The 10,000-nt window shown below is 39.0% G+C and overlaps 1 protein-coding gene across 7 annotated transcripts in view; it reads right to left on the reverse strand.

Annotated features, from left to right (window-relative positions):
• LOC309503266 (FERM and PDZ domain-containing protein 4-like) overlaps positions 1-10,000 on the reverse strand; it is a 95,688-nt gene that overhangs the window by 46,170 nt on the left and 39,518 nt on the right. For 6 of the 7 annotated variants that reach the window (XM_082175977.1, XM_082175981.1, XM_082175978.1 and 3 more), the window contains one exon: positions 7,735-7,854. In XM_082175977.1, coding sequence (XP_082032103.1) covers positions 7,735-7,854 — 120 coding nt within the window. Of the gene's footprint in view, positions 1-4,448; positions 4,779-7,734; positions 7,855-10,000 lie in introns of those variants that run through there. The other variant, XM_082175980.1, reaches the window with a different exon arrangement.

A 10,000-nucleotide genomic window follows, 5' to 3' on the forward strand; every position in this document is an offset into this window, starting at 1 on the left:
CTATCGCACACATAACTCGAATCAAACTCGTTTTAAACTCTACACAGAGACAGCAGAGCCCGAGCATTAGAGGAACGCACCGAAACTTGAGGCGTAATTGATTTCAATGCAGTTAGTGTTAGTTAGAGCCGAGCGAACCACTCGAGACTCCGGAATCAAATGACCAAACGCACCTATAAAGTAGAAAGGGTATATGCAAACGACACACAATATTTAAATAATGGCATGCAACTATTTTAGACCTTCATAACTCTCAACTGATTGATTAACTATAATAAAAACATAATAAAAACATGCAAAAAATGCATCTATGAAATAAAAGCGAGTAGTTTGTGTTGTGAACATGAAACTTGATGCATAATTGATCATTGAAATAAAATGACCAAATGCATTAAAAAGGCAGTTCATGCTATTTCATTTATTTCAAAGTACAGTGCATGCAAACGGCACAGAATATGTTGCAGCAAAAGGTAAATAATGTCATGCAAAAACTATTTTAGACATTCATAACTCTAATAACTCTAATATATATACATAATATATCAACTAAACATGTCAAAAGTAAATATAACTGCATCTCTGCAATAGAAACGAGTATTGTGTGCTGTGAGCGTAGGCCGTCTGCAGGTTTTGGAACACAGCCTGTGTGTCTCTTATGTAAACGGTGTGTGTGTTCATGACTGGAACTGTGTGAAATGATCGCAGAAACCCAATGCACAGACATTTCATTTTCATTTCCAAACCGGTTCAGACTCTTCACGTTTGAGAGATGTCCTGGTTAAGTCTCTCCATGCTGTAATCATAAGCGATTCTCTGCCGTAATAGAGACGGATTGCAGGATTTAAAGGAGCGCTGATCCAGCTGGCCAAGATCACATCTCTCTTCAGTTACAAAACACTCCAAACAAGGTCCAGAACCACCAGAACGCCATATTCGGCTCGTTCTCTGAGATCTACTCTGTGCAATTAACACTATCAGAAGATCCCAAACTTACACAGCATGCAAACACAAGAACTGTGGGCGGAAGTAAAAACTCCATTTATTTTCTCCACAGGCAAACTGATTCTTAACGATAACGTATAAATCTCTAAAGTCAGCCGTGCTGTGAGCGGCGAGGTTGTTAATCGATGGGTTTTCTCGTCAGCTCGCATTATTTCAACTTAGTTGAACAATAATCATGTTTAACAGGAACATTCATGCTGAAAAACTACATTACCCATGATGCAGTACAGAAAACTCATTAGCTCCGCCCACTCCCATGAAGCACTTGAATACTTAAATGTTTGAATATAGAAGAATATTTAGCAAGAAGCTTAAAGTATACTGTCTTTACATGGACAGTTTTATGTTTCTCCATGGTTTTTAATGTGATCATGCTGTTTGCAATGCATCATGGGATTGTAGTTCTTTCCCTCACTGAACTTCACAGTATCATCTGATATTTAGCGCTGCACAATGATTGATCGCATTCAAAATGAAAGTTTGTGTTTTGTAAATTTAAATACACACATATGCATGTATATATTTAATAACTATCTGCATGTATATACTGTATATATATTTATACATTTATAATGCATTATCTCTTCATGAATAGTTTATTTATGTTTAATATTTGCAGATTCCTTGTTACATCTGAAATTGGGTTGTTTGTCGTATGATTTAATGCATTATCATTTCTAAGTGTGTAACAATGAATAGATAAGTATTATAACTGTGCTTATTATTAATTCATGAAATCATGCAATGCATTAGAAGGAGCATAATTCAAAATACTTAATGCATTATATATAAAGGCTCTAAGTTAAGAGTTTGAGTATGATGATGTCATACGGTCGTGCTGTGATTGGTTGTTGACTCTTCATCCTAAAATAGAAGCAACATCTTATTTCTATCTTTTTAAAATAAAGAAATAAATTAGATTGTATATAAATAACACATTTTTCTTAATTATAGACATGCATATGTGTGTATTTTTAAACAAAATAATTATACACAGCACACACACATATATTATGCAAACACAAACTTATATTTTGGATGTTATCAGTCGTTGCACAGCACTATTTTTTTGCTGATTCTCCTCATAAACTGATCCGGTTCATGGCTTATGACACTTTAACCAAGATGTGTTGTAAATCCCTACGGGAGAAACGAGTGAATAAACCCTTCCGGAACCAGCGGCGCTGAAACAGCGAGCGGACACACTAATGCACTCAGTGAGGTCCAGACGTCATGCTAAATACCACAGTATGAGGAGACTAATAAATCACACACTTATGAGCAAACACACTCAATGCACCATACAGAAATCCTTTGTTTTGCGACCGCTGTGATTTAAAGTCACGTGACACAAAAGCTGTTCGTATGAATCCTCAGCTCACCCACACACACACACACACACACCCACACACTGTCTGTCAGGACACACTCGCACACACACACACATGCACTGTCTCGCACTGACAGACAGCAGATTATTCACTGCTCTCACACACACACACACACACACACACACACACACACACACACACACACTGCTGCTCAGGGTTCAGGATTCACAGATTCAGATCTGATCTCTAAAGCCCCGGGCGTTCACAGTTCTGCTGAGAACCAGAGTTTTCAGTTTCTTTATTTTAAAGATGTTGCTTCTATTTTAGGACTAAGAGTCAACAACCAATCACAGCACACGATTGCATGACATCATCATACTCAAACTCTTCACTTAGAGCCTTTATATATAATGCATTAAGTATTTTGAATTATGCACCTTCTAATGCATTGCATGATTTCATGAATTAATAATAAGCACAGTTATAATACTTATCTATTCATTGTTACACACTTAGAAATGATAATGCATTAAAATATACGACAAACAACCCAATTTCAGATGTAACAAGGAATCTGCAAATATTAAACATAAATAAACTATTTATGATGAGATAATGCATTATAAATTTACATTCTGAATACCTTTATAATGCTTTAGAAGGGCCCTATCTTACACCCGGAGCAATGCAGCGCCAGCGCCACGCAAGTGTGTTTCGCTAGTTTCAGCCCGACGCAGTTTTCATTTTTATATCCTGCGCTACGTTGTTTAAATAGCAAATGCATTTGCGCCCATTTGTGTCCATGTGCTGCTGGTCTGAGAACAAGTGTGTTCTGGCGCATTGATGGACCGTTGCTATTTTGAGGAACAGAAATAGACTGAGACATTGACCGACTGAAACCTGGTCTAAAGTCAATGGGCAATATTTTTTGTTGTTATTTAAAGAGCGGGTTAGTAATGTGCGCCTATAGGCGGGTCCACAACGCTTATTACACACACAGGGACACACAGCAACACACAAACATGCCAAATATTTCAAATAAAAGGATTACAATTGTGTCCATAAAGATATGGTGAATCCGGCTTGTCCCGTAGATGTTCTGTTGCGCACTTTGACCTCGCGCACGAGCAGATCCGTTTGCGCTCTAGAGACGCGTTCGGTCTTTCCACTATCAGATTCCGTCATGTAAATAGTGAATCCGCCATGGGGGAGCACAACTGGCATTTAAAGGGAATGGGAGATGAGACTCTGATTGGTTTAACGCACGTAAATCCCAAAACACACCCATTACTCATTAAGAGAATAGAGACGACCCTTTTAGACCAGCGCCGGGAGCACCGACCATTTATCCCGTCGTTAAACCAGCAGAAGTGGATTCGGACTCGCACTAAGTGAACTTGCGCCGTGCGCTTTAGACCATGAGCTTAGATCATTAAAACAGGACCCAACGGCTTCAAGTGTTAGCAATCAGGCGAATATCAAACCTTTAGATTATAGATATGAATAAACTAAAGTTTGGTGAATGTGGAGATTTTTGACTCAAACTCGCCGCCTTTAAAGACGTGCATTGAGACTGAAATCAGATGCAAATAGAATTAAATTAACTCTTAAAAGTGCATCTGCATGTTTATTTCCACTAGTCTGAAACATGAAAGGCCAATAGCCCAAAATCTCCAAATTGATCAGCGCATGAAAAACAATGTTAAAGTGTCGTGCCTCAAGTATCCTTTGCATCCACTGTATAATATAAATATAAATATATTTTATTGTAAATAATACACCACTAGTGTCGAGTGTCGTGACAATTTTCATTTGCACCTGGAATTACATACGCAATGCTTAATAGACCTGTGATGGATTTAAAAAAAATAAATAAAATCTATTTTAAACAATAATATTTATAATAACTAACATTTCTTTCCTGAATGAAACTCAACCAGTGTGTATCATTCTAGTGCCCTTAACAGTGAGCAACCCTTGGATGAAGCATCACACTCCGCAGTAAACAAACACAAATCTGGCAGAATATTTCATAAACTGCGACTTCTTATATGACTTTGACTCAACATTAAGAAAATCTTTCATAACGAGTTGAAAGCATGAATTATTACACACCCGAGGATGAAGTCGCATCTCGGCCGGGGAAGAAGACGGACCCGACGGGAATCTTCCTGCATCTGATCTGCACAATGTTGTGTTTCGCTCTTACATAATAATCCCTGGCTGAAGACCCACAACCCTCGTGTGACACACACACACACACACACACACACACACACACACACACACACACACACACACACACACACACACACTCCTTCTGCTGGATAATAATTACACACCAACACAAACCAGACGCTTTCACAGTCACCAGCAACAGTAAGATAACACAGATCATATAATAACCGGAGCACATTAACCAGCTGAGCACAGCAAACACGTCCATCTAGTGTACGTCAGTTCACCACAACAGATGCGCTGGACAGAATGAAAACGACTAAACAAAGATTTTTCGAAGATTTACAAGAAAATATTTCAGCCTTTCTACTAGGGCTGGGTAAAAAATATAGATTTCTTGATTTTAATCGATTCTCATTTTCATGAACCGATATCGATTCTTAAATCCCAAGAATCGATTAGTCATCCTGTTTTCAGCTGATGAATGAATGGAACATTGTAGCGCTGCATCCCATCCAATAAATCACAATAATCTTTGTGCTTTGTTACTATTGATATGAAACAAAGTTTCAGATTTCAAATTACGTCCATTTTCTTACGAAATTCAAAAACATAAACAGTTTTCGTAACGGGAGATCGCTCTGGCTCATCTCTAGAGAAGCACATGATCTTCTCCTCCGCCTTAATAACACCAGTTACAGCGCGAGATATACATGAGTGAGCATCTGAAAGTGTGTTAAAAGATAGAGTACAACTTATCGAAGTCCGTATCATGTGACATTGAATCGCCCAATCAGTGTTTCAGCCGTGGAAAGACGTCAGTAAAACAGCTTGTAAACAATGTCATGTAACGTCACATTTACCTCAGAAAAACCATATCCAGTGACCTAACCCTAACCTCTAACCCTAACCCTGACCATACACTCGTCAGTCAGCGAGAAATATTAACTCTAGAGGAGCATGCTGCTAAATATATGCACCATATTACATATTCATGCATTAGTGATTTGTTTTCCTTGAGAAAATGTGCCATGTCCCTGATATCCAAAATAATTCAATATTGAATCGAATCGAATCGGAATCGAAATCGAATTGAATTGCAAGCTTGTGAATCGAAATTGAATCGAATTGTGAAATTTGTGTCAATACCCAGCCCTACTTTCTACTATTCAGTGCTGAGTTTTTCTAATTGTTTGTGAAATTTACCAGCAATTTGTGAGTGAAATTTATTTTCCCCCAGTGTATTTTCAGAAGCTCATGTTTCCCTCAATCAGGCCTGTGATGGTTTCAAATGTTCATATCACCATAACTGCTGAAGGTTTGATCACAGTATTGAATCTTATAGAGAGCTTATGTGGCTCCGCCCCCTCTCAGCGCTGCGCTCATTGTCTTTAGTCTTCTGTATTTTCACTGCGATCTTACGTATTTATGAATGAACGGCTCGTTTTAAATGAATCTTCCTGGTCTACTGACATCTGCTTTCAACATTACAGTGCTCATGATAACTTCCGTTAACTCTACAATATGTAAATCCACTTCACCAGCTGATCACTCCTCCACAGCGATGCCACAGAGATATACAGAGCGACCGCAAAACCAGAAGTTCAAAGACAATATTCTACAGATGCTGCACTCGTTTCTCTGATGCATGAGGTCTATAGTTGTGAAAATGAACGAAGAATCATGTTTTAGTCCAAATTAAAATGGCAAGAAATGATGTTCTCCTCAGTATTTTTGTGTTGTCTCTGACAGTGGAGTCAGAAAAATGATCTTGTTGTCACTTTGAATTAAGATTATTTTTCTGACTCCGTTGGCAGATATTTGTTCTCGTTTTAAGCACAAACTCACTTCATTTAGATAATTTATATCTTAATATCTTCAGTCATTCTGCTTCTTCTCCAGTAAATGTATCTTGATTTAAGAATGTTTAGATATTTGTGCTGGAGAACGAGACAGAAACACTGAGGAAGAACATCATTTTAGCAGAGTAAACATGTTTTAAAAAAGCCGTCTGTTTCACACTATACATGTACGCAACAAAAATGCATTCTAAAAATCTAAATAATTTGCAATAATGAAGTAGTCACGGTATTCTGAAGTGTGCACAATAATAACACTGTGCATGTTCAGTATAGCAATATATCGTATTACGGTATATCAGCTTATTCTCTCCATCAAAGCTCATAGACACAAACAGAAGAAGCCAAAGCACAAGCAGTTCTTCCTCATCCTCATCCTCATCCTCACATCTGATTTATCTCATCAACAGTGTGAAAGAAAGTGCAGTATTAGTGTGTGTTTGTCACTTCAGAAGGCTGACGCATGTTTCATCATGCTAATGTTTCAGAAGCTTCACTCAAGCTCGCGTCTCTCGCATACGCAAGTGTGTGTGTGTGTGTGTGTGTGTGTGTGTGTGTGTGTGTGTGTGCAGTGCGGCGAGGACAGAATCAGTATTCGGGAAGCGGACGGAGGGAACGTCACACTGAAGTGTCGAACATCTGCACTGAGAGAAACACTGAATGCACAACATCAGGGGCTTTCACACCGGAGGAACCGTTTCATCAATCCTAGAACTATTGGAGGAAGTTCCCGGATTTTGGCGTATTTGTTCACAGGAACGAGGAACTAATTCTGCTCCTACTTCAGAGTCGGTCTAAACCAGCACTATAGGAACTATCCGTGATGGTAGTGTTCGCTGATTGGCCGAACACACGCGAAACACCAGAATCCGCCATTTTTAAAAAGCACACAGATTAAAGCTTATATATTTACTCTAGTAACTAACTCTACGAACATGGAAAACAGTGATAGATGAGCCTCTCAACCTTTACGCTGAGGAGAAAATCCAACGCAACTTTGAGGGACCGAGAGAAACATGATCATGTGTTTCTGCTCAGCAACACTGGACATCAACCACACAGCATACGCTCATAACTCTTCATTACTGTCTACTTTCTATGTATAACAGTTCTATCTAATAACGCTTAGACAGATTGTAAACTAATGAACATGGAGAATGTGAGCTCAGTCGTTCTCGGTGCCGTCAAAATAAAAGTCACAACAACGAGCGTGGCTTACGTCACTTCAGAGTTCCTACTAGCGGTGCGAATGCAACCAGGAAAATGTTCCTTAGCGAACCATTAGCTCTCGGGGAAACACTCTGGTAGCTCGTTCCTATAACTGAGTTACTATAACCACCCGGTGCGAAAGCCCCGATACTCACGTGGCGTAGCAGTCGCGGGCGTCTCTAGAGGACGCCATCTCCCAGCCATTGGGCCCCTGCGGCCCCTGAGCGGACCAGCTCCCGGGGCCCGACACACAGCTCGAGGCTTTGGTCCTGTGGCTGCAGGGAAACACAAGAGGAACAGTCAATTCAGCATCCGTTACATTAAGTCATTTCTATCTAAAGCAGACATATCATGAGAATCTGAGTTTCTCTGTGTGTAAGTGCTGTAATCGGTGCTTCTGAAACCCAGAAAACATGAGAAGTGAAACCCAGTAACTGTGGTCTGGTGAGCCTTTCTCTGCAAGCATGTTATAAAATAAGCCGATCAGATTTCGCTCTCCTTCTGACGTATGAAGAGGATCTTATTATAATATTAGCGGCCCTTAATCTGCAGGTTTACACACACCAGCCGACATTTGGTTCCACACGCGACACCAGAGACCAGTTCTAACACACTGATAAAGATCCAGCAAAGCCTGAAACTGTTGTGTGGTTGAGCACAGACGAGCACTGAACACTATTGACCAGAACATGTCACCGCTGTCTTATAAACACCTCAGGAACTGTGGACACTTGTGGAGAAGTTAAACATGATGATGAGATGATCAATGTAACTCCACAACAACTACAGAAATGTCTCCACTAACATTCAGAAACTCTTCCTGAGTCTCTCCGTAAGGCTGCACTCGCTACTGGTTATTCTGGGATTCTGGATGAGTGAGATTGGCCTGTTTTGTTATTGCCGGAGTTTCTGAAGCTCCTGTAAAGACTCCGCCCTCTTCTGAATGGAGGCGGAGCTAAAGCTCATCTGTATTTTTGCTCACACCCAAAAAAGGAGCAAATTTGACAAGCTGTAATAAATGATCTGGTATTTTGAGCTAAAATTTCACACACACATTCTGGGGACACCATTGATAAGGACCATATATTGACCATAGATTTATATTACATCTGGTGAAAAGGGGCATAATATGACACCTTTAAACAATACAGATCATATTAAAGCAGCATCACAGAAATAAGCATGAAAATAACAGAGTCTAATGTTGCAAAGTTCAATTACGAAACTACTTCTGTAGAGCCGCTTTACACCTGCAATTGAAGTGGTTTCATAATTAAACATCGACAATCTAATTGAACTAAACTGAATCAACAACATTGCACTGAACTGAGCTGAATAATGACACCATTGTCTTTAAGAGCTGCTTTACAGCTGAAACTGAAGACAATAGTGTCATTATTCAGCTCAATTCAGTTCAATGTTGTTGATTCAATTTAGTTCAATAATGTCAATGTTACAAAGTTCAACAATCACACATTAGCTTCAAATCAGCTCTACAGAAGACAAGTGTCATTCAGCCAATTCAGCTCAATATTTCAAAGTTCATTAATTATGAAAAATTCAATTCAGCTCAATTCAGTTGTTCAGCTATCATTATACATCTTAATTCAGTTTAGCGTTGATTCAGTTCAGTTCAATAATCATTAACCACAAAGTAATTCATTATATTGAGTTACAGGAACTCTAGGGTATAATAGAACTATTATAGAGTGTTGAACTTTCCCTTGTTTCAGTGAGTTATTGTCTGTGATATAAACTCGCAATTGCGGAAAAAAAGAGGTATGCAAGATAAAAAGCGGCAATTACATAAAAAAAAAAAAAAGTTAAGTGGAGAAAAAAAAACTGAATCCCGAGAAAAAAAGTCTGAATTTGCGAGATGTAAACTTAGAATTCAGGAAGAAAAAAAAAAGTTACAATTGCAAGAAGTAAACGTAAGAATTCCGAACAAAATAATTTAAAATTGCGAGATGTAAACTTATTTAGATTAGCCCTAATTCTATTATTGCTGAATGTGAAATTGTGAGCATAACAGCATATTTCTGGAGTTATTGGAGCATTACACTGGGAGAATCTTCTGTCAACCGATAACAGCCTGGACTTCATCTGTGCCAGTGATTTAATTACATTTATTATGTAATGCAATCATGCTAGCCTCAAGATTGTCATGCTTCAGTCTCGTCTCTAAATGCCGTGAAATCTTTCTTAAGCCGAACATTCCTTGGAAAGCCTGATATCCAGTGGGCCGTTTGATCAGAGTCGTGTCTGTGCGCAGATTACTGGATGTGTGTGTGTGACTCACTGTATTATTGTCAAGCTCAAGGGCTTCATTTACAATAAAAGTGCAGCACAAATATAGTTACAGAATCCAAACGCCCACCGAAAACACAACTGGAGATACAGAGGAGAATATAAGACTGATCC

This window comes from Leuciscus leuciscus (assembly GCF_965113295.1).
Source record: "Leuciscus leuciscus genome assembly, chromosome: 7".
Lineage (NCBI taxonomy): Eukaryota > Metazoa > Chordata > Actinopteri > Cypriniformes > Leuciscidae > Leuciscus > Leuciscus leuciscus.